This window comes from Hypanus sabinus, chromosome 20, assembly GCF_030144855.1.
Source record: "Hypanus sabinus isolate sHypSab1 chromosome 20, sHypSab1.hap1, whole genome shotgun sequence".
Classification (NCBI taxonomy): domain Eukaryota; kingdom Metazoa; phylum Chordata; class Chondrichthyes; order Myliobatiformes; family Dasyatidae; genus Hypanus; species Hypanus sabinus.
The window spans coordinates 1,573,954-1,598,807 of NC_082725.1; the positions used below are offsets into that span (position 1 = coordinate 1,573,954).

The 24,854-nt window shown below is 42.1% G+C and overlaps 1 protein-coding gene and 1 long non-coding RNA gene across 2 annotated transcripts in view; one reads left to right on the forward strand and one right to left on the reverse strand.

Annotated features, from left to right (window-relative positions):
* The window catches only part of LOC132378226 (uncharacterized), a 105,572-nt gene that overhangs the window by 31,241 nt on the left and 49,477 nt on the right, over positions 1–24,854 (reverse strand). Inside the window, exon 5 of the long non-coding RNA XR_009506924.1 lies at positions 23,287–23,558. This is a non-coding gene — a long non-coding RNA (uncharacterized LOC132378226). The remainder of the gene's footprint in view (positions 1–23,286; positions 23,559–24,854) is intronic.
* npy (neuropeptide Y) lies at positions 1,927–13,792 on the forward strand. Its single transcript, XM_059945760.1, has 4 exons — positions 1,927–2,003; positions 2,577–2,764; positions 12,769–12,852; positions 13,634–13,792. The coding sequence occupies exons 2-4, from the start codon at positions 2,577–2,579 to the stop codon at positions 13,656–13,658; spliced, it is 297 nt and encodes a 98-aa protein (XP_059801743.1). The 5' UTR covers positions 1,927–2,003; the 3' UTR covers positions 13,659–13,792.

Here is a 24,854-nt window from a genome sequence, read left to right on the forward strand (position 1 = left end):
CCACCAGCCACCAGCCTCTGACACCCCCACATACTTTCCTCCAATCATCTTTAAATAGTGACCCTTTGTGTTAGTCATGGGAAGAAGTTTCTGACTATGCTGATCGATGCCTCTTATTATCTTGTACTCCTCTATCAAGTCACCTTTTATCCTCCTTCACTCCGAAGAGAAAAGCTCTCGTTCGCTCAACCTACCCTTATAAGACAGTTAAATATCGAACCTTGCTAGGGTGGAATTGGTAACTCGCTTTATCACTGTCACGGGTACCGAGATACGGTGAAACAGGTCAGATCATTGGGGTAGAACAGGTGAACGTGCAATGCAAGTGAAAGAATGGTACAGTATAATAAGGAAACAACGTGTGAAGAAGGCGCGGAACTGGATGTATCTGAATAACATCTTTGCGGCTGCAGTCGAGTTTGTTGTAATATCTGCAGAATTACTGCATTGCATTAAGGACCCCTACCACCCAGGAGATGCCCTCATTTCGTCGCTACCAACAGGGTGGAGGTACAGGAGCATGAACACCCACAGAAATAGCATCTTCTCTCCACTATCAGGTCTCTGAACCCATGTACACCGCACTATTCTTGCTCTCTTTACGCACTAATTCAATTGTTTATGCTTCTTATTATGATTTATAGAACCTTTATGTATTGCACTGTACCGCTTCTGCAAAACGACAGATCTGACGTGCAAAGACGCTGTTCCATACGCAGTAGCGCATCGACTGTGGCGAAGAGCATTCCAAATGGAGTTTCTCATTTGCACACATCCAGGTATAAACAGGTGCAAAGAAAGAGCTAGGGTTAGACACGGTACACAGAAGAACGATGTTAATTCCCCTTTATGCAGTTACGATAAATTAAACATTTACCGACTAAATAATAAACACAAGAGATTCTGCAGATGTTGGAAATCCAAAGCAACGCGCACAAAATGCTGGAGGAATTCCGCAGCTCAGGCAGCATCTATGGAAACGAATCAGGGCGAGACATTTCATCCTCTTGATGAGGACTCCTGAAGAAGGGTCTCTAGCCGAAACGTCGACTTTTTATTCTTCGCCATAGATGCTGCCTGACTCGCTGAGTTTCTCCAGTATTTGTGTGCGTAAGTGACTAAATAAAGCACTTAAAACAGATTTGCCGCGAATTTCCGATTTCCGCAACAATGCTTCATAAGTTATTCCAGTGGTTTCAGAGATCTTCAGGGATGCGTCCGAACTTGTTGAACTAAATGTATGTTCAAATACATTCTTGCTCAGACTGAGTCTATATGGCGGCTGTTATATATAAATCGGGAAAATATGACCACATTCTAACTGTACTCTCCATATCGGCGAGTTCATTTTAAATATGCTTTTAGTAGCGTTATCTGTATTTCATTAAATCTCAGTCACCTGGATATTGTATCTCATTTAAAGTAACAGACTTCGAAATCAAAAGATGTGGGTCTGTTTGGGGAAATTTCGGGCTATTTTATAGACAACATATCAATTAAAACGGGAACTGTGTGCTTCCGGATACATCGAGTGCATTTTCTGACACCGAGTTTCAGGAACACCGTAAGGACAGTGGGAGACCGCAAACACTGACTCCAGTCACAGCCCAGTCAATGGCATAGTTTCGGCTCGCTGTCCGGGTGTATTACTGACGTTTAAGAGAGGCCGGGGTTTTTACCTCAACGCAACAAGACTGTGCATTCATTCCCGGAGGATGGGACTGGCGCGGAGGTGTGCCCAATCACTCTGATCAGTTCCTCAGTGACAGGTACCCTGCAACGTCGCATCTGACGTTGTTTGGGCATTGCAGGAATGTGCACGCGATCTCTGGTCACTGAAGCGTGACCAGGAACCTCCCTCGCCTCATCGAGTGAAACACATAAAACGCAGGACATGCCAATACTTCCCCAAACAGCCTCAAAAAGGCAGACAACGACCAGAGGCGCAGAGTGAGAGAGAGAGAGCGGCGGCGGATTTCCAGCACACTCTGTGGACCCAAAACGTGAGTAACACGGACAGCAATCCACTTTCATCCACTTAGTCACTGCACAGAACGAAACGTGTTAAAGTACATTATATTGCAGAAAGAAAAAATGTTAACTATAATATTAATCTAATTCATTATAATCGCAACTGTTCCAATGGAATTTAATGTTATGATAATAATGTGAAGATTAAATACAAATTTATTATCAGAAATAGCAATATTTTATTGTTTTTTACTAATATACATGACGATTATTTAAAGTTTATGAACGATTTATAAAAGTGATGCACGGAATTGCTTTTGTCCATATCGTGGAATTTAAACATAATCAGGAAGGTGGGTGTGGGCGCTATTCGGAGAAGAATTGTTTAGTATAACGACTTGAAGACTGAAACGACTTACAGTTTCGGGGCAAACAATAAAATGTGTAACAGCGGCTGATCGGAATGACCATTCGAGTACAAACATTTCTTGACGATAGCATATCGGGAAATGCCAGTTATCGTGTTCTTTTTTAGCTTGCCTCGTCCGGTTTTCACGCCGTGCGCCGATTTGAACCGAGTTCGCTGACAGTAGCTCTTCTTACAGATGCAGACTAATATGAAGCTTCGGCTGGGGGTCTCCACGTTTGCGTTCTGCATGCTCATCTGCATAGGGACTTTCGCCGACGCCTACCCCTCCAGACCTGACAATCCCGGGGAAGGGGCGCCTGCAGAGGATTTGGCCAAGTATTATTCGGCTCTGAGGCACTACATCAACCTCATAACCAGGCAAAGGTGAGACCGCCAGCTTGTGAACCGTGTGGCCTGTCTTCTCGTACATCGAATTGGCTTTGCAGCAAGGAGCAATGAGTGGGGCAAAGCGCAAAACCAACAAAAGGGAGGGGAGGAAGAGGGTGAAATAAACGACAAGAGATATAGAGTGCACTTAACTATTTTAAATTAATCAAACCCAACGATAAAGCTTCCCAACCCCGGATTCTATTAGGTTTAGTAAGTCAAGTACTAAAAACTACAAGAGATATGGCTGTGTCTCTGGTCGACCCATTTCTGGTCGCCTCATTAGAGAAAGGATGTGGAAGCAGAGGAAATTTACCAGGATGTTGCCTCGATTAGAGAGCATGTCTGATGAGGATAGGTTGAGTGAGTTAGGGTTTTTCTCTTGGAGGGAAGGAGGATGAGAGGTGACTTGATAGCGGTATACAAGATGACAAAAAGATGAGTGGATAGCCAGAGACTTTTCTCAGGGCAGAAATGACTAAACCAGCAGACCATATTTTTAAGGTGATATGAGGAAAATATAGGGGGGTGTTAGAGAGTAAGTGGGTATGTGGAATTCCCTACCATAGGCGGTGGTAGAGGTAGATAGATTAGGGATGTTTAAGAGACCCTTAGGCAAAAGGATGATAGAAAAATGGGGGACTATGTAGGAGGGAAGGGCTAGACTGATCTTGGAGTAGGTTAAAAGGTCGGCACAACATTGTGGTCCGAACGGTCTGTACTCTGCTGAAATGTTCTGTGTTTAATGTTTTATTGTGTCTGAAATTCTGACGGCGTCCTGTCCGGTAAATGAATGCATTTATATTTGAAATAGATCCGAACTTTAGATAGCCGTCAGTCCGGATTTAAGCTGCCGGATGGAGAATGGTCGCCTGAGTAATAGTTCAAGTTTCTGCTGAATAACTAAAGTAGCTACAGTTCCTTGATCCTGTATGCCAACTCTAGGAGGCTGAGCCCAAAATATAGAGAGGGAGGGGTGACAACGCCGGACCTATCATTTTCATCTTTACAAATACATTGAATTATCACAAAGTCACGTGCGTGTTTTAGCATTAACGCCGATCCTTCCCCACTGCACACACGCGTGACGGAGGTCCTACCGGGATAGTCCACAATTAATGGTCTGTTATTGAATACGTCTGGAATCGCGCTAATAAATTGACCGCAATCAATCTGCTTTAAACACCAGTCAACATTTTTTGGAAATAAAAAACACGAAATGCTGGCAGAACTCAGCAGGCCAGTCAGCATCTATAGGAGGAGGTAATAACGACGTTTCGGGCCGAAACCATTCATCAGGAGTGAAGTAACATGGGATGGTCGAGGGGGGATAAGAAGTGGGGGGAGGGATGAAGTAGAGAGCTGGGAAGTGATAGGCTGGAGGGAAATTGGCTAAGGGGAAGGTGGAGAATTATGGGAAATGAACGAGGAAGAAAAGTAGGGCTGGGGGGGGGGAAGAGAGAGAAAGAGAACCTGACTAAAATAATAGATAGGGATGGGGGTAAGTGTGGGGGTCAGGGGTATCAATGGAGGTCTGTGAGTTGGATGTTCATGCCGGCAGGGAGGAGGTTACCTAGGTGGGAGATAAGGTATTGCTCCATCGACCTGCGTATGGCCTCATCTTGACGGTAGAGGAGGCCATGGACAGACATGTCGGAGTGGGAGTGGTCTGGGGAATTGAAGTGTGTGGCCAGGGAGATCCCACCACTGCTGGAGGACCAAGCGCCGGTGTTCAGCGAAACGGTCTCCCAGTCTGCGGCGGGTCTCCCCAATGTGTAAATGGCCACATCGGGAGCACCGGATACAGTCTATCACCCCAGTTGACTCGCAGGTGAAGTGGTGCCTCACCTGAAAGGACTGTCTGGGGCCTGGGATGGTGGTGAGGGAAGAAGTGTGGGGGCAGGTGTAGCACTTCTTCCGTTTGCAGGGATGAGTGCCCGGAGGGAGGTCCGTGGGGAGGGATGAGGGGGAACGAATGGACAAGGGAGTCGCATAGGGAGCGATTCCTGTGGAAAGCTGAGAGTGGGGGGGGGGGGCAAGATGTGGTTGGTGGTGGGATCATGTAGGAGGTGGCGGAAGTTAAGGAGGATTCTGCGTTGGATCTGTAGGGCGATAGGTGAGGGCCAGGGGGACTCTATCCCTGGTGGGCTGGCGGGGGGATGGGTGAGGGCACCCATTCTCCAGCTTCTCTAACAAAGCCAATGTCTAATCCAAATTACTACCTCATCCTGAATGCCCAATGAGTAAACCTTCTTGATCAGCCTCCCATGCAAAACCTTGTAAAGTGTCTTTAGTAAAGTCCATGCAGACAATATCCACTGTTTTGCCTGCATTAATTAGTTTTGAGGGGATGATAGTATTCCCCTCAAAAGTTTGTAAGAGCCTATAAACAAGAGAAAATCTGAAGATGCTGGAAATCCAAGCAACCCACACAAAATGTTGAAGGAACTTAGCAGGTCAGGCAGCATCTATGGAAAAGAGTAAAGTCAACAATTTGGTCTGCGATCCTTCTGCAGGACTGGAGAAAAAAAGAAGAATGTACAAATTTTCTTACAGAAGATGCTGGATTGAACTCCCAGCTGTAACACCTCAAGCTGTAATAGCTGTAACATTTCTAGTGGTAAGATAGCTACTTTATTGATCCCAAAGGAAATGACAGTATCACTGTAGCATTACAAGTGCACAGATATACAAATATTATAAGTGAAGTAAAAAAGAATAAAAATAAATTATCTCAAACAGTCCAATGAGAGGGGGTCGTCACTTCCCTGGCTATAGGTTGACTCATTATAGAGCCTAATGGCGGAGGTAAGAATGATCTCATATAGTGTTCTTTGGAGTAGCACAGTTGTTATAGTCTATCACTAAAATTGCTGCTCTGCTCAGCCAAGGTGGCATGCAGTGGGTGAGAAACATTGTCCAGAATTGCCAGGATTTTCCACAGGGTCCTTTGTTCTCCAGTGTATCTAGTTTGACTCCTATAACAGAGCCAGCTTTCCTAATCAATTCATTGAGCCTGTTGGTATCACTTGTTTTGATGCCATTGCCCCAGCACATCACTGTATAGACGATTGTACTGGCAACAACAGCCTGGTAGAACATGTGAAGGAGAGGTCTGCATACTCCAAAGGACCTCAATCTCCTCAGGAAGTACAGGCAACTCTGGCCCTTCTTGTACACAGTCTCTGTGTTAGTGCTCCACTCAAGTCTATCATCTAGGTGCACCCCCAGGTACTTGAACATCCTCCCCACATCCACATCTTCACCATCAATAGTAACGGGGGCAATGCAGGCTTAGTCACTATCTCCTTTGCCTTACTGATGTTGAGCTGCAGATGATTCAGCTTGCACCATTTGACAAGGTCCTTCACCAGGGCCCTATATTCATCCTCCCATTCTCCCTTTATACACCCAACTATTGCTGAATCATCAGGGAATTTCTGCAGATGACATGACTCAGCGTTGTATCTAAAGTCTGAAGAATACAGGGTAAACAGGAAAGAAGCCAATACAGTCCCAGTGCTGCTTATTACCACCTGCTGAAGGGTTTTGGCCCAAAATATCAACTGTACTTTTTTCCATAGATGCTGCCTGGTTTGCTGAGTTCCTACAGCTTTTTGTGTGTGTTGCTTGAATTTCCAGCATCTGCAGATTTTCTCTTGTTTCTGCTTATTACCATGTCTGACACAAGCTCTGAAGCTGCACAAACTGTGGTCTGCCAGTCAAGTAGTCCATAATCCAGGATACAATGGAAGTGCCAATCTGCAATGAATGGAGCTTTTCCCCAGCAATGAGGGTTGTATGGTACTGAAGACACTTGAGAAATCAAAAAAACACGATCTTCACAGTGCTGCCAGTGGGAGTAGGCTCTGTTCAGCAGGCAGATGACAGCATCATCGACTCCGATGTGCTCCTGGTAGCAAACTAACTGCAGGGGATTGGGGGCTGATCTAACCAGGGGTCAGAAGTGAGCCAGGACCAGCCTCTCTAGGGTCTTCATGATGTGTGAGGTCACAGCCACAGTATGGTTGTCATTCAGGACTTTCAGCTGGCCCTTCTTGTGTACTGGGACCACACATGATGTTTTCTACACAGTCAGCACAGTCAGGACTCTTTCCAGGCTGAGACGCAGATTGAAAATGCATAGAACATAGAACAGTACAGCACATTACAGGCCCTTTGGCCCACAATGTTGTGCTGACCCTCAAACCCTGCCTCACATATAACCCCCCACCTTAAATTCCTCCATATACTTATCTAGTAATCTCTTAAACTTCACCAGTGTGTCTGCCTCCACCACTGACTCAGGCAGTGCATTCCACGCACCAACCACTCCCTGAGTGAAAAACCTTCCTCTAATATCCCCCTTGAACTTCTCTCCCCTTACCTTAAAACCATGTCCTCTTGTACTGAGCAGTTGTGCCCTGGGGAAGAGCCACTGGCTGTCCACTCTGTCTATTCCTCTTAATATCTTGTACACCTCTATTATGTCTCCTCTCATCCTCCTTCTCTCCAAAGAGTAAAGCCCTAGCTCCTTTAATCTCTGATCATAATGCATACTCTCTAAACCAGGCAGCAACCTGGTAAATCTCCTCTGTACCCTTTCCAATGCTTCCACCTCCTTCCTCTAGTGAAGCCACCAGAACTGGACACAGTACTCCAAGTGTGGCCTAACTAGAGTTTTGTAGAGCTGCATCATTACATCACATCTCTTAAACTCTATCCCTCGACTTATGAAAGCTAACACCCCATAAGCTATCTTAGTTACCCTATCTACCTGTGAGGCAACTTTCAGGGATCTGTGGACATGTACCCCCAGATCCCTCTGCTCCTCCACACTACCAAGTATCCTGCCATTTACTTTGTACTCTGCCTTGGAGTTTGTCCTTCCAAAGTGTACCACCTCACACTTCTCCAGGTTGAACTCCATCTGCCACTGCTCAGCCCACTTCTGCATCCTATCAATGACTCCCTGCAATCTTTGACAATCCTCTACACTATCTACAACACCACCAACCTTTGTGTCATCTGCAAACTTGCCAACCCACCCTTCTACCCCCACATCCAGGTCGTTAATAAAAATCACGAAAAGTAGAGGTCCCAGAACAGATCCTTGTGGGACACAACTAGTCACAACCCTCCAATCTGAATGTACTCCCTCCACCACAACCCTCTGCCTTCTGCAGGCAAGCCAATTCTGAATCCACCTTGCCAAACTTCCCTGGATCCCATGCCTTCTGACTTTCTGAATAAGCCTACCATGTGGAACCTTGTCAAATGCCTTACTCTCTGCTCTGGAGAACTCCACACGGCTGCTCAACACACTCCTTCAGAACCTTAGGGTTCACACCATCCGGTCCTAATACTTTACCATACCTGAGTTTTCCCAGAGCCCTTCACACCTGCTCAGTAGTGAAGATGAGTCCATGATGACTAGAGAAGGAGGAGGCTGTGGAAGGTGAAGATTGAGATGATAGCAGTTGGTATGTGGAGGTGTGGATAGTAGGTGCAGGGCAAGTAGGGGACGTAGACAGTGGTAGCTCGTGTTGTTCATTAAGAAATGTGTCTTAGCTTCTATCCAGTATAGCCTGGTCCTGATTTTATGGTTGTTCAGGCAGGAACATGTGTTTATTTAAACTAACATTCCTTTCACCTTTTCAGAAAAACTAAAATTATTCAGATTAGAAAAGGATAAATGGATTGTATCACACTAACTGCTATGCTACTGTGGCACTCTAAGAAGATAATTTATTATCTCCCATTGCTTTATTGGCATCTCTTTGAACATTTTTACAAAGTGAAATGAGATTAAATTTAACTATGCAACATGATTCAAAAAACAAAATTATTATTTTATAATTGCTTTGCAGGTACAAAAAATCTCACAGATGTTGAACAGAATGTTACTTCAGCAAATGTGATTAATGCTAATGAGAAACACTAGTTTCAAGCTGACTCCAACCATAACTGACATAGCACATAATTAATGCTAATGACAAATTGTGCCTCAACTGTTAATGACTGCCTGCTGTGCATTTTCAGTTCTTTATAGCAGAACTAGGACACGAGGAGTCCATTCAGCTTTACATCCCATCGATGGCACTGGGCCTGATCTTTATCCTGCTTCTCATTTCCCACCTTCACTACCTTACACTCAGATTAGGAACTAAACATCTCCTTACAGAACTTACAAGCTCCTTTCCAGACTGTGACGTGATTTGAACCTTGTTTGCTGACACTGCAAAGCACTACACTAACCACTGCACTACCATGCTGCCCTGGTTATGTCTCATAACTTCCCTCTGCAATGATTTGCCCTTGATCTTATGGCTGTCTTCCTGGTCAAGCAGGCAGGAACATGTGTCCATTTAAACTAACACTTCCAGAGAATTGTAAAATAATCCCAATCGGAAAAGGTTGTATAAGTGAAGGATAATGGGTGGCCTTTAAAATGACAAAAAAATTTGATGGCAGAGGCACTGTTGCCACTGTGAAGAAGAATGAAACTGCAGAGCATGAATATGATATGAGCATCAAGAGCTTTAGAGGCATAAAACAATACAGCACAGGAACAGGCCCTTTAGCCTACAATGTTATGCCAACCCATAGATCAATCCAACCCATCCTCCCACATAGCTCCCCATTTTTCTTTCATCCATGTGTCTAACTAAAGAGTCTCTTAACTGGCCTTAATGTGTCTGCCCCTACCATCAACCCTGGCAGATTGTTCCAGGCACCCACTGCTCTCTGTGTAAAAAAACCTATTTCTACCTTTCTGTAAACCTTCCTCCACTTATCTAAAATGGATGCCCCCAGATATTGACCATTGCCACCTTGGTAAAAAGTGCTGGTTATCCACTCTCTCTATTGCTCTCATAATCCCATACACCTTTTTCAAGTTTCCTCCTTTGCACCAGGGAAAAGACTTAGCTTGCTCTTTCCTAATAAGACATTTTCTCCAATCTCAGCAGCAACCTGGTAAATCTCATCTGCATCCTCTCTATAGTTTTCACATCCTTTATATTATCAGGTGACTAGAACTGAACACAATACCCCAAGTGTCATCGGACCAGAGTTTTATAGAGCTACAATAATACCTGTGGCTCTTGAATTCAATCCCCTGACAAATGAAGGTTAAAATACCATATACCTGCGTAACTATCCTATCAACTTGCACAGTAACTTCGAAGAATCTATGGACGTGGACTCCAAGCTACCTTTGTTCTTCCACACTGCCAAGAATACTTCTATTAACGTTGTACTCTCCCTTCAAGTTCGACCTTCTGAAGTGAATTACTTCACAATTTTCGTTTCAACTCCATCTGCCACTTTTTTGTCTCGCTCTGCATCCTGTCAATGTTTCAATGTAACCTTCAGCCTTCTACACTACTCACCAAACTACCAAACCCTCATGTTATCTGCAAACTTACTAATCCACCCTCTGCTTCCTCATCTAATTCATTTATAAAAATTACAAATAGGGGTTCTGGAACAGATCCCTGCAGAACACTACTAGTTACCAACCTCCAAGCAGAATAAGCTCCATCCATTCTCACTCTCTGCCTTCTGTAAACAAGTCAATTCCAAATCCACACAGCCAAATTTTCCTGTATCTCGTGCTTCTTGACTTTCTGAATGGGCCTACCAAGGGAAACCTTATCAAACACCTTACTAACATCTGTACACACCATATCCAGTGCTTTACCCTCATCGATATGTGCTTTATCACATTCTCAAAGAATTCAGTCGGGCTCGTGAGGCATGATCTGCTCCTCACAAAGTTCTGCTGACTATCTGTAATCAGACTACGCTTCTCCAAATGCTCGTTAACACTGCCTCTAAGAATGCTCTCCAACAGTTTGCCCACCACTGAAGTAAGACTCACTGGTCTAGAATTTCTCTGGATAATCCCTATTTACTTTCTGCATCAAGGGAACAACATTTGTCATTATCCAGGCCTCTGGTACTACACCTTTAGCCAGGAAGGACACAAAGGTCAACACCAATCTCTTTCCTTGTTTCCTGTAATAACCTGGCCCATCTTAATGTTCTTCATAATTTCTAGCATATCCTCATTCTTAACTTCAATTTTAATAAAGAATTCATGAGAGACTACTTACTTAGAAAGTGGCAAGAATGGGGAATCCTGCCACTGAAAGGAATAGCCAAAAGAAATTCTGGAGATGCTGCTACACATTGCAATGAGAGATGAAGAAATGGAGTTAAAAGATAGAGAAGTGTAAGTGGGGCATAAGCAGAGAGACTTGCAGGCTAACCTAGCACATTCCCGCTGATTTGTCTTGACACAAATGACACATTTCACTGTGTGTTTCAATATATGTACATGTGACAAGGAAAGCTTTAAATATATGATTCCATTTACATGGTTGACTCCTAAACAGCTTGGATCAAGGGTAGTTATAGATTATCAATAAATCCTGGTCCTCCCATCAGATATCCAGATTAAAAGATTACCTGTGTTTGAAAAATGTCAAGATAGTCATTTGAATTGACTTTATTTCTTAGATTCTTCATGTACATGAGAAGTAAAATTCTCCAAGTTACATCTCCATCTAAATGTGCAATGTGCAATTTATAGTAATTTGTAATAAATAGTATGTACAACAGGACAGTCAATATAGCATAGAAATATAATTGTATCAGCATGAAATAATCAGTCTGATAGCCTAGTGGAAGAAGCTGTCCTGGAGCCTATTGGTCCTGGCTTTAATGTGGCAGTACCGTTTCTTGGATGGTAGCAGCTGGAACAGTTTGTGGTTGGGGTGACTCAGGTCTCCAGTGATCCTACGGGCCCTTTTTACACACCTGTCTCTGTAAATGTCCTGAATATTGGGAAGTTCACATCTACAGATGCGCTGGACTGTCCACACCACTCTCTGTAGAATCTTGCAATTGAGGGAAGAACGGTTCCCATACCAGGCAGTGATGCAGTCAGTCAAGATGTTCTCAATTGTGCTCCTGCAGAAAGTCCCTGGGATTTGGGAACTCATGACGAACTTCTTCAACCATCTGAGGTGAAAAAGGCGCTGTTGTACCTTTTTCACCACACAGACCAAGTGAGATCCTCGGTGATGTGTATTCTGAGGAACTTAAAGCTGTTCACCCTCTCAATCCCAGATCCATTGACATCAATAGGGGTGAGCCTGTCTCCATTCCTCCTGTAGTCCACAATCAGCTCCTTTGTTTTTGTGACATTGAGGGAGAGGTTGTTTCCTTGACACAACTGTGTCAGGGTGATGACTTCTTCTCCGTAGGCTGCCTCATTATTATTTGAGATAAGGTCAATCAATGTAGTATCGTCAGCAAATTTAATTAGTAGATTGGAGCTGTGGGTGGTGACACAGTCATGGGTATACGGAGAGTAAAGGAGGGAGCTTAGGACACAGCTCTGAGGGGCTCCTGTGTTGGGGGTCAGAGTGGCAGAGATGAGGGAGCCCACTCTCACCACCTGCCGGCGATCTATCAGGAAGTCCAGGATCCAGCTGCACAAGGCAGGGTGAAGGCTGAGGTCTCTGAGCTTCTTGTCAAGCCTGTAGGGAATTATGGTGTTGAATGCCAACTGTAGTCGAAGAACAGCATTCTCACATCAGTGTCCTTATTCTCCAGATGGGTAAGGATGGTGTGTAGGGCTGTGGCTCTTGCATCGTCTGTCAATCAGTTGTGTCAGTAGGTGAATTGTAGGGGTCCAGTGTGGATGGTAGCAAGCTGCAGATGTAGTCCTTGACCAGCCTCTCAAAGCATTTGCTTATGATTGAGGTGAATGCGATAGGATGCCAGTAGTTCAGACATATTATCTCGGTCTTTTTAGGTACAGGGACAATAGTGGATATTTTGAAGTAGGAGGTATGAACGGAGTTGTTTTACAATTATGGCCTTTTAATAAAAATCTGCAGGTGAATATATTATTTGTAAATCTAATTAATTGAGTGACTTTAGCAATTTTCTAACAGAAATGTGTGTTGATTATTTGTCTGCATCAGGTATGGGAAGAGATCCAGCCCTGAGGCACTGGTGAGGACAGATTTGATGCTGAGAGAAAATGCTGAAAGTTTTCCTAAATATAGGTGAGTACAGAAAACTTCATAGTTAAAAAAGATGAACTGCGCTGGGTGTGTTACTTTGAAAGATAGGGGAGTGTAGAAAGAAAGAGAGAGAAATTAGCTTTATTTGTCACATCTCCATCAAAACATCGAAATGTGTGTTTTGGACTGTGGGAAGTAAGTGGAGCAGTTGGAGATCACGTGATCACGGGGGGAACGTACAAACGCCTTACAGACAGCAGCAGGATTTGAACCCTAATCTTACAGCTGGCATTACAAAGCAATAGCACTAACTGCTACGGTACCACGTTGCCACCCTGTGCTATTGTGCTACCCCTACGCTACCTTACCATATTATTAACTGAATATGCATTCCATTCATGCATATGCATTGTTAAATTCAATGGCACCTGGGTAGAAGGAGCATAATTAATGGTATGTCGAACATTTCAGAATTAATAACCTGAAAGTGTTTTATTTTATCTGCTGACAAAATGGGCACATCTCCCATGAAAGGATTTCTTTCATGGAGGAACACACGAAATACATGAGGAACTGAATGTGTCATCTGTTGGGGGGAATTGGACAGACAACGTTTCAGACTGAGACCCTTCATCAGGACTGAATTCAGAATGCCTCGGCCCAAAGTGTCAACTGGTCATTCCTCTCCATAAATGCTGTCTGACCTGCTGAGTTCCTTCAGCATTTTGTGTGTGCTGTTTCAGATTTCCAGCATCTACAGAATCTTGTGTCTTTACATGCAAATGTCAGCAGTTATATTTACTAAGTTTATTTCTGTTTGCAGGTATGATGAACCTTCCATGTGGTGATGAAGGTGCACACTTTCTGTAATGTGAACATACATTCCAGTGAACACATCATTGCTCTGAAAATGAAACACTCCCACTATCCCTAAAGAAGCCAGTGCATGTCGCTTTCATCTGAATCTGTACAACTTTCTTACCCCTGCATCATAAACTGTATATAAAGTTTACTTCAATAAACTACATGTACATTAAATATGTAATGCATTACAAAGCTGAAAAAGAAATTATTCTTTGTATGGTAAGGACAGGTTTGTGCTATTAAAATTCAATAATAAAACAATACAATCTAAATGGAGAATTGTATAAACTTAACTGTGCTATAAAGCTGCATAAGAAAGTTTATTAACATTATCAAAGAATAACACATTTGAGATTTTGTTCTATTATAGAACCCTGAACTCCTCTATGATTATAAGAGAATTTCTACTACTCTCTTTAGCCAGTGTCAAAACATTTGACATGTTTACTATCCTCTCAAGATTCAAGATTTAAGATATTATTTAATGTCATTTCCAGTACACAAATGTAAAAGATAATGACATAATAATCACACCAGATCTGATGCAGCACAAAAATATACACAATATGATAAAGAAAATATTAATTTAAGAAAACCACAATAAATATAAATACATATGATAGCATATTTTACAGTATATCTTATAATCTCAATATGTCAGGCTAAATGTTTTTTCCCAATCATGTTAATAGGTAACTGAAACACAGTCAGGAACACCAGTCTCCACTGGATGCAAAAACCAGTTTCACTTTGATGAGAGTGATGTGATTTGGAAGTAGGAGCAGTTTACTACTTTGTATTGGGACTCTGAGCATTAGAGGCAGGAGATACAACACTTTCAACATAACAAGACATCTTAAGGAACTTCTGAAAGATGTTGCTAATCCACAATAGAACATACAACACTACAACACAGTACAGGCCCTTCAGCCCACAATGTTGCACCAATCTTTTAATGTGCTCTAGTATATAATCCATCCCTCCCACATAGCCATTTTTCTATCATCCATGTGCCTACCTTAGAGTCTAATGTATCTGCTTTAATCACCACACCTGGCAGTACATTCCATGCACCCACCAGTCTCCATGTAAAAAAACCTTATCTCTGATATCGTCCTTATACTTTTCTCCAATCACTTTGAAATTTTGCACCCCTGTATTAGCCATTTCTGCCCTGGGAAAAAGTCTCTTGTTATCCATTCAATTTATGCTTTCATCTACCACTCTCTGTGTAAAAAAAAACTACCTCTGATAAATATTAAGGAAAGTGACTAAATGAAAATGTCGTGGAAATTGCATTAAGGACGAATTTAACAGAAGAAAGAAGGATTTAGTCAGGGAATTCAGGAATGTTGGGCCATGAGCACCTATGATCATGGGAATGATTCAGTGGCTAGCAATGGCAGAATACAAAGGTAGTGAGTGGATTGTGACACTGTGGAGAATTTGAAAACTGAGTTGTTGCTTTGCTTTCGGAAGTCACTGAAGGTCAACAGGACAATGGGGACGACTGGGTATGCCAGGTAAACAAGAGCTCTTGCTGACCCCAAGAGTCTACAGACTGAATCAAGGAAGTATTGAAAACACCAAATCCAGAGCTTGTGAAGAAGTGCTTGATAAGGAGAAGGGTGTGTTTGTTAGGAGGGGTGGAAGAAGTGTAGAATGGAAATGAATAAGGAAAAATAGGAGGTCTTGGGCAGATCTGTTAGCAGTTCATCTTCAGATTTGGGTTTATTTATTACATATGCTATACATCGAAACATACAATGAAATGCTTCATCTGTACTAACAACTAGTACACCCAAGGTTGTACTGGGACGATGATGATGATGATGACATCGACTCAGGCCTGAGAGGCCAGTGTCGGGCATTTTCATGCCTTACAAGACACGGAACAAAAGACTGTGTGACGTGCCACTCCTCACACAGATACTTTGCAGTATTTTTCTTTATTTTACGAGGTCGAGTTGTGAGCTCAACACGCAACCCGGCACGGATGTCACTGCGCCACCAGCCGATCTGGGGGTAGCCTGCAACCATTGCTACACGTTCTGACACCAACATAGCATACCCACAATGCTTGGCAGAACATACCAAGTAACAAAGCAACAACAGCAAAACAAACCCCATTCTTTCTTCTCACCATTCATCCATGAACATACGCAATCTTCCAAACCCAGGTCTTCAGCCTCCTGTCTTCAGCAGTGTGGTAAACGATGCATACCTGTCTGGACACACCCCTCTGCTGACTGCTCCTGTGGCTCCTCCCACAGACCACTGTATAAAGGCGATTGGAGGCACAGCTCCTCCCTCAGTCTCCAAGATGTCATGGTCCCTTTTGCTGCTAATAAAAGCCTATTAGCACCTCCCATCTCTGAGAGTTATTGATGGTGCATCAAGTAGACTCAGACTTGCAGACATTGGGCTTCTGGATTCCCCAGCAGACTCACAGAGATTCACAGACTTGGGACTCCAGTAAATGAGCCTCTCTTCTGGACTTCTGATCGATATTTGAGCTTTGATCATTGACCTTGTGTTGAAATATTGCAGCAAGGGCTTACATATGTGGTAATTTTATTCCCTGGAATGGGTTAATGTTTATAATCAGTTTGAGAAATTCATCATAAACACTGGCCCTTCTAAAGAAGATGCCAGAAGATGAAGAAATCTGAAATCTGCAGATGCTGGAAATCTAAGCGACACACAGAAAAGCCTTGAGGAACTCATCAGGCCAGGCAGCATCTATGGAAAAGAATAAACAGTTGACATTTCAGGTTGAGACCTGAAATATGACCTCTTAAATCCAGAAGATAGAATTTTCTGCAGTTCCTGCAAAACCTAACCATTGTATCAATGTACATTCCTCACTACAGCAGTGTGTAGGAAGCCAGATGTGAAGGGAAGCAAATGCTACTTGAACATTAGAGTTATGAGGAGTGTTGGACATCATATTGAGCCAGGGTCAACATTCCTTGGTCCTTATGGACAATGTAAAGTTCATCCCATCTCTCTCATTAATGTTAGGCTCATTTAACCAATCCTCTGGCAATAAAACTAAATGTTTAGCTTAAAATGTCCGAACAAACAACTCAGTTCTTGGAGGTATGATGGTCAGACAAGAAGCCATACCCATTCCTGCCTCCAGCAGAGACACAGTTACTAGGAGGACCACAGTTTATATTCTTTGCACTATTACATGTTGGAGTTAAAACTGCCCCATGATTCAAAATTTACTTTTAATGAAGATACAGCCATAATTCTTGATTTTTCACCTTTCTAAGATATGCAGTTATAGTTTTCGCTGTGTTATAAATAGCCAGGGATGTGCTGGAATATGGGAGCTGTGAACATGACAATATTCCCACACAGATTTTTATTCTTTCTCTTTAATATTCTGCAAGCAGCTGTAACTCACTCTCAGTAGTGTATCTGCTCCTGAAAGCTGAAGACTCTGAAGTTGCATTTCAGACTGAACACGTCAGTGAAGTACAGTAAATTTTCTTGAGTCATGGACAAGCACAGCACAGAATCAGGCCCTTCTGTCCATCTAGTCAATGCTGAAACCATTTAAACTGCTTACTTCTATTGGCCTGCACCAAGACCATAGCCCTCCATAACCCTACCATCCATGTATCTATCCAAACTTTGCTCATATGTTGAAATTGAGCTCACATGCACCACTTGTGCTGGCAGCTCACTCCACACTTTCATGACCTTCTGAGTGAAGAAGTTTTCCCCACATGTTCCTCTTAAACTTTTCACTCTTCATTCTTACCCCATGATCTCTGGTGGTAGTCCCACCCAACCTCAGTGGAAAAAGCCTGCTTACACTTACCCTATTGATACCCTTCATAATTTTGTATACATCTATCAAATCTCCACTCAATCTGCTACGTTCTAAGGAGTACAAAATCCTAACATATTCAATCTTTCCATAAAACTAGGTCCTCCAGACCCAGAAACATCCTGGTAAATTTTCATTGCATGCTTTCAAGCTATTTACATCTTTCCTGTAGGTTGGTAATCAAAACTGCACACAATGCTCCAAATTAGCCTTCAGCAACGTCTTATACAACTTCAACATAACATCTCATCTTCTGTACTCAATACTTTGATTTATAAAGGCCAAAGAGTCTGAGGTTTTCTTTATAACCTTATCTATCTGTGATGCCACTTTCAACAAATTATTGGCCTGTATTCCCAGATCCCCTTTGTTCTACCACACTTTTCAGTGCCCTACTGTTCACTGTATAAGACCTACCCTAGTTAGTCCTACCAAAGTGCAACACCTTGTCTGCTTTAAATTACATCTGCTATTTTTCTGCCCAGTCTTCCTGCCAATCCAAATCCCTCTGCAAGTCATGATTGTCTTCCTCGCTGTCCACTACATCCCCAATCTTGGTGTCATCCAGAAATTTGCTGATCCAGTTAACCACATTATCATCCAGATGGTTGATATAGATGACAAACAACAATGGACCCAGCACTGATCCCTGTCGCACTCCACTAGTCACAGGCCTCCAGTTAGAGAAGCAACCATCTACTCCCACTCTTTGACTTCTCCCACAAAACCAAAGTCTAATCCAATTTATTACCTCACCTTGAATGCCAAATGACTGAACCTTCTTGACCAACCTCCCATGCAGGACCTTGCCAAATGCCTTTCTAAAGTCCATGTAGACAACATCCACTGCCTTGCCTTCATCCACTTTCCTGGTAAGTTCCTCAAAAAATTATCCTTAAACAGACCATAGTCTATCCAAATATTTAGATATCCAGTCCCTTAGAATACCTTCCAATAACTTTCCCACAAGTAATGTCAGAAGTGCCATCCCATAATTTCTTGCTTTGTGCTCAGAGCTTTTCTTAAACAGTTGAAAAACATTGGCTATCCACCAATTTCTGCACTTGCCTCCCATAGGGTCTGAGGGAACACCTTGTCAGGCCCTGGGAATTTATTTACTCTGATTTGCCTCAGGACAGCAAACACCTTCTCCTCTGTAATCCATGAAGTTGATGCTGCTTTGCCTCACTTCTGTAGACTCTGTACCTTAGTAAATCTTAGTAAATACAGATGCCAAAAATGTATTTAAGATTTTCCCCATCTCTTTTGGCTCACATGTGGATTACCATTCTGATCTTCCAGAAGAGCAATTTTGTCCCTTGCAATCCTTTTGCTCTTAACATATCTGTAGAATCCCTTAAGATTCTTCTTCACCTTGTCCGCTAGAACAAACTCGTGCCTTCTTTTAGCCCTCCTGATTTCTTTCTTCGGTGTTCTCTTGCATTTCTTATACTCCATAAGTACCTCATACTGAGAACTTGGGCAATGTCTTACTCTGGGTTATCGATCCATTTCCCCTCAAATTCGTGCGCGCGCACGTGTGTGTGTGTGTGTTATACAGAATGGAAACAGGTCTTTTGGCTCATCTCATCCATGCTGACTAAAGTGCTTGCCTAATCTAGGCCATTTGCCTGTGTTTGACCATTGTCCCTCTATACCTTTCCTATCCATGTATCCATCTTCTAAGCATTGCAATTGCTTAATTGAAATTGAAGGGCAGTGTGGTAGTGTAGCGGTTAGCGCATTGCTTTACGGTCTGTAAGGAATTTGTATATTCTCCTTATGACCTCATAGGTTTTCTCCATGTGCTCCAGTTTCCTCCCACATTCCAAATGTGTATGGGTTAGGGTTAGTAAGCTGTGGGCATGTTATCTTGATGCCAGACTGTGTTGGTTGTTAATGCAAAGGATATATTTTACTATATGTTTCGACATACATGTGACAAATGAAGCTAATATGTATCTACCTCTACCACTTCCTTTGACATCTCATTCCACATACCCACCTGTGTGAAAATGTTGCCTCATATGAAAGAGTCTCTTAGGTGAAACTTTATTAAAGGCCATTCAAATAATATCCGCCTATGCCATTGGATACCATCACAAAAAATCACCTACATTTAGTAGACATGAGTTATGGGTTATAATCACCATACAGTATTTCCTTTGCTTTCTCACTGTCCTGTTGTGGTTTCATCTTGTAAGGGGCTATTAAAAGTAAAATGCTGCAGATATTGCAAATCTGAAGTAAACACAAGAACATTCCAGAAACACACCAGCAGTCAGGTGAGACAGAAAACACAATTAATGATGAGGTTAATTGATTAGTTTCAGATCTATAAAGTATTAAAGATAATTTGGAAAAAGACAGGTCAGAAAATCTAGGCTCAACTAACACATAAAGTAAGCTGAATTTATGAGTTAAGTAATATCAATTTTCACTTTGAGTTTTCAATGAGCTGTTTAGTCTGTAGAGATTGGACTACAGGACTACTATAGCTTATAGGCAAAGTCAGGAATTGAAAGAATATTTCAGTCTGCAATTGTGTCGTTTCTGTACTCTAATCAAAATGAAAACAAAGAAAATAGAAGGAATTTAAGAATGAAATATGTTAAAAATATGCACTTAAAGCTTCAGATAAGAAGCATTTACAAAACTGAACTTACATTCAGTGGTCACTTTATTAGGTATACCTTTACACCTGTATCTAACCAGTCAATCACATGGCAGCAACTCAATTCATAAAAGCATGCAAACATGGTTAAGATGTTCAGTTGTTGTTCAGACCAAACAATAGAATGTGAAAGAAATGTGATCTAAATGACTTTGATCTTGGATTGATTGCTGGTGCCAGATAGGGTGGTTTGAGTATCTCAGAAACTGATGATCTCCTGGGATTTTCATGAACATCAGTCTTTAGAGATTACAGAGAATGGTGTGCAAAACAGAAATCAGCCAGTGAGAAGCAGTTCTGTAGGAAAGAATGCCTTATTAATGAGAGAGGTTAGAGGAGAATAGCCATACTGGTTCAAGCTGACAGGAAGGTGACAGTAACTCAAATAACCACATGAAACAACGGTTATGTGCAGAAAAGCATCTCTGAATGCACAACATATTGAATCTTGAAGTGGATGGTCTACAGCAACAGAAAGCCATGAACATACACTCACTGGCCACTTGATGATGTACCTCATTAAGTGACCACTGAGTGTATTGGAGAGTCCTTCTTATTGTGTAATGATTTTATCAGTGTGAAAAAAACCAAGCTTGTTACTGTAGCTTGGTACACATGACAGTAATAAACTAACTCCAATTCCATTTCTAAAAGTTGGATATGTGAAGAGAACACCACACTCTAAGAACAGTTGCTTTTATTTAGAGTTACTTGATATTAAAATATTTAATTGGTGACTCATCACATCTCCTGATTAAACAATAGTGACTCATTATTAATGATAATTAAATCCGGAACTCCTAGTGGGAGCAATGAAGCAATATTGGTAAGAGCTGATTTATAAAGTGGCTTTAAAGAAATCAAAATTTACATACAGCATTAGACATTAGACATTGGAGCTGGATTAGGCCATCTATGGCTGCTTTATTATCCCTCTCAACCCCATTCATTTGCCTTCTCCCTGTAACCTTTGAAATTTTACTAAATAAGAACCTATCAACTTTCGCTTTAAATATATCAAATGATTTTTTCCCCCACAGCTGTCTGTCAAAATGAGTTCCACAAATTCACCACCCTTAATGAGATTCTTCTACATCCCTGTGCTAAAGGGATATTCTTGTATTCTGAGGTTGTGCCCTCCTGTTCTAGAATATTCCATTATAAGAAACATCCTCTCCATATCCACTCTATCTAGGCTTTACAATATTCACTAGGTTGTAATGAGATCCCGCCGCCCCCCCTTACTCTTCTAAACTTCAGAGAGTACGGGCCCACAGCCATCAAATGCTCCTTATCCATTAACCTTTTCATTCAAGGGATCCTTCTCGCAAACCCTCTCCAATGCCAAGCACATTGTTTCTTAGATAAGGGGCCCAAGACTGTTCGCAATGTTTCAGAAGTGGTCTGACCAATGCCTTCTAAAGCTTCAGCCTTACATCATTTATATTATATTCTAATCCTTTTGAAATGAATACTAACATTGAATTTGCCTTCCTTACTACCAACTTTTAGACCAGGCAACTCAGATCAACTGCTGTTGGACTTGTATTCATTGGTCATCACTAATATCCCCTCAGAAAATATTGGCCTGTTTTATCGGACTGCAGTAATGCATATCATGTGCTTACTGTTACTCCAGGTGCTCTGGTTTCCTCCCACATTGCAAAACCATATGGGTTAGTACGATTAGTGAGTTGTGGGCATGTCATGTTGGTGCCAGAAGCATGCCGACATTTGTGGGCTGCCCTCAGCACATCCTCTGACTCTGTTGGTCATTGATGCAAATGATGCTTTTCACTGTATTTTCAATGTACATGTGACAAATAAACCTTAGTTTTAATTACTGTCCAATGAGTACTGTACGTAGGAGATGGAATGAGAGTGACTGCTCGTGACACCAATGCATCTTTTGACCTAATGGCAGTAAACAGCCCTGGTAAATGAAGTTAGATGGCGGTGCTTGTTGGAAATTCATCAGCCCCATCCCAGGACATTACTGCTGGAGGTCTTAGTGGCAATATCCCAATATATCACAAGTCCTTCATTGTCAATGCGTCTAAATCTTGGAACTCCCTACTATCAGGACAGCAGGGGTATTCTCACCAGAAGACTGCAGTGGTTCAAACAGGTGGCTACCTTCACAAATTCAATGAGCTTTGGACAAAATTGCTGACTTTGTCAGTCACACTTAGATCCCAAAGACAAAAGTTAAATAAAGAGCTGTATCAAATGAGCATCAATAAGTCTCTGGGGCCCAGTACAAAGCAACTCATCACAATCCACTGAAGGAGCACATCTTACACAGCTCAACATTAAGTTCATTACCATCTGGCTGTACAATCAAATGAAACAATGTTTCTCTAAACCACAATCACCCACAAAACATATATCACACACAACACATAAAACAAAATATTACATCAAATACATTAATAAGATATAATTCAAAGTGCATGTAGTGTGAAGTACAGGTAAACAGTAAACAGCTCGCTGTCCTATTGATGGGACCTCAGTGATGTTACGCTATTCATTAGTCTCACAGCCTGAGGCAAGAAACAGTTACCCAGTCTTGCAGTCCAAGTCCTGAAGCTACAGTACAGGTTTCTCCCGCTATCTGAAAGTACAGCATTCCTATGAAACTTCTCGTAAGCCGAAATGGCATACAGTGAAGAAGCAATTACCATTAATTTGTATGGGAAAATTTTTTGAGCATTCCCAGACCCAAAAATAACCTGCTGAATCATACCAAAATAGCACATAAAACCTAAAATAACACCAACATATAGTAAAATCAGGAATGATATGATAAATACACAGCCAATATAAAGTAGAAATAATGTATGTACAGTGTAGTTTCACTTACCAGAATTGGGAAGATTTTTGTAGAAAAAAAAATTGACACGTACACGCATGCGCACACACCTGCCCACGCAAGGTTTTACGGTCATGGTAGTCTTTCTCAGGGTAAACACAAGTTTAAAGTAGGTGCCTTTTATCACAAAAGCGAAAATCCTCTTTGGATTTCTTTCGGTTAGGGAAAACAGGTACAAATGTAGGTCTTTTGTAAAAGCAAAGTGGCGTAAAGCAAACTTACGTAAAGTGGGGTCACCTGTACCTCCTTCCTGATGGTAGTGGGTCAAAGAGATTGTGTAAAGTCTCTAAAGGATTGGTGGTAGGAGTCCTCAACAATGCTTTTGGGCCCTTTGTTTGCGAAGTTCCTGGTAAATGTCACAAGTAGGGGAAAGGGAGACCCTGATGATCCTCTTGACAGTTCTTATTGTCCTTTAGTGGGTCTTGTGATCCAACGACTTGCATCTTCTGTACCACACATTGATGCAGCCAGATAGGACAGTCTTGATGGTGCTCCTGCAGAAAGTTGTTCGAATGAAGCATCAAGTTACTTTGACCAACAATGTGTAGAGTATGTTTTTATTAAAGCCTTGGTTAAGTTCTAGCTAGGTTGTAGCATTCTGACTTGCATAATTGTGACAGACTATAACCTGGATCAATTTCATGTGCATAGGGACAACTTTACCTGGTATAATTGTGCTAATGCTAACTGTTGAGTAAAATTGGACCAACTTGATGAAGTACTTCAAATGTAATTTTGCGTAATTTTGCTCTGTGCACATGACATTGGCTGTAGAGCTAACAATGCTGTAGGTCACACCCAGAACATTTACTCCTTCTTTGGAGCTTTTGACTGAACCATTGAAAGAAGTAAAGAAAGGTGAGCTTTATTTGTCATATGAATAGGATGGTAAAGAAAGGATATATCTTGCTTCCCTTCATTGTTTGAAGTGTTGGTTGTCCACCATATCCAACAGGAAACCTATGTGGGGGAGGTTTTAAATTGGAAAAACTGTTGCAATGGGGCAGTTCCAACCCCTTGGCTTGGAAGGCCAGGTACAGGGGTACAGGTGGTCAGCACAAGTGGGGTGTTCCTTCATTGCAGAGGCTAACAATGACTTCATCAGTGCCTTGTCATCCCCCTTGCTCTCCACAAAATGCTGCAGACCTGCCTTCTTGGCTACTGGATCTCAATGTTGATCTCAGCGGCCCTGTCTATCAAAACTGACTTCATATGCTAGAACAGGCATATCCCTATCTCACGGGCGTATGAGACCTGTCGGCTACCCTCTCCTGGTTTAGACCACATGTTGAAGCAGTGTACCAGGCTGTGGCCACTATCACATGTAAACAGCTACTTGGAAACGCGGGTGAGATTTGAGTGTCCAGTGGAGAACAAAGGTGAGTGAGCTGCCCAAGAATTAGCAAAGTTCCATCACTAGAGGTGCTACCCTTTCCCCATACAACCCATTGTTTGAAGTATTGTGTCTAAAAGTTCAGAGGACTTGTTGCAACTGTATAAATATTAATAAGGCCATACTTGGAGTATTATGTGCAAAGTTAAGTTGCCCCACTACAGGAAATATGGCGTATAGCGTGTATTAAGGTTCACCTGGATGTTGGCTCAATCAAAGTACATTGGCTAAAATGAGAGGCTAAGGGGAGACCTGGTTAAAGCATAAATAAAGATAGGAGATTTAAAGGCTAGATTTATTTGTCATATATACATCGAAACGTACAGTGAAATACATCATTTGCTTCAATGACCAACACAGTCCAAGGACAGCCCACATTGTTGCCGGTGTTGACATA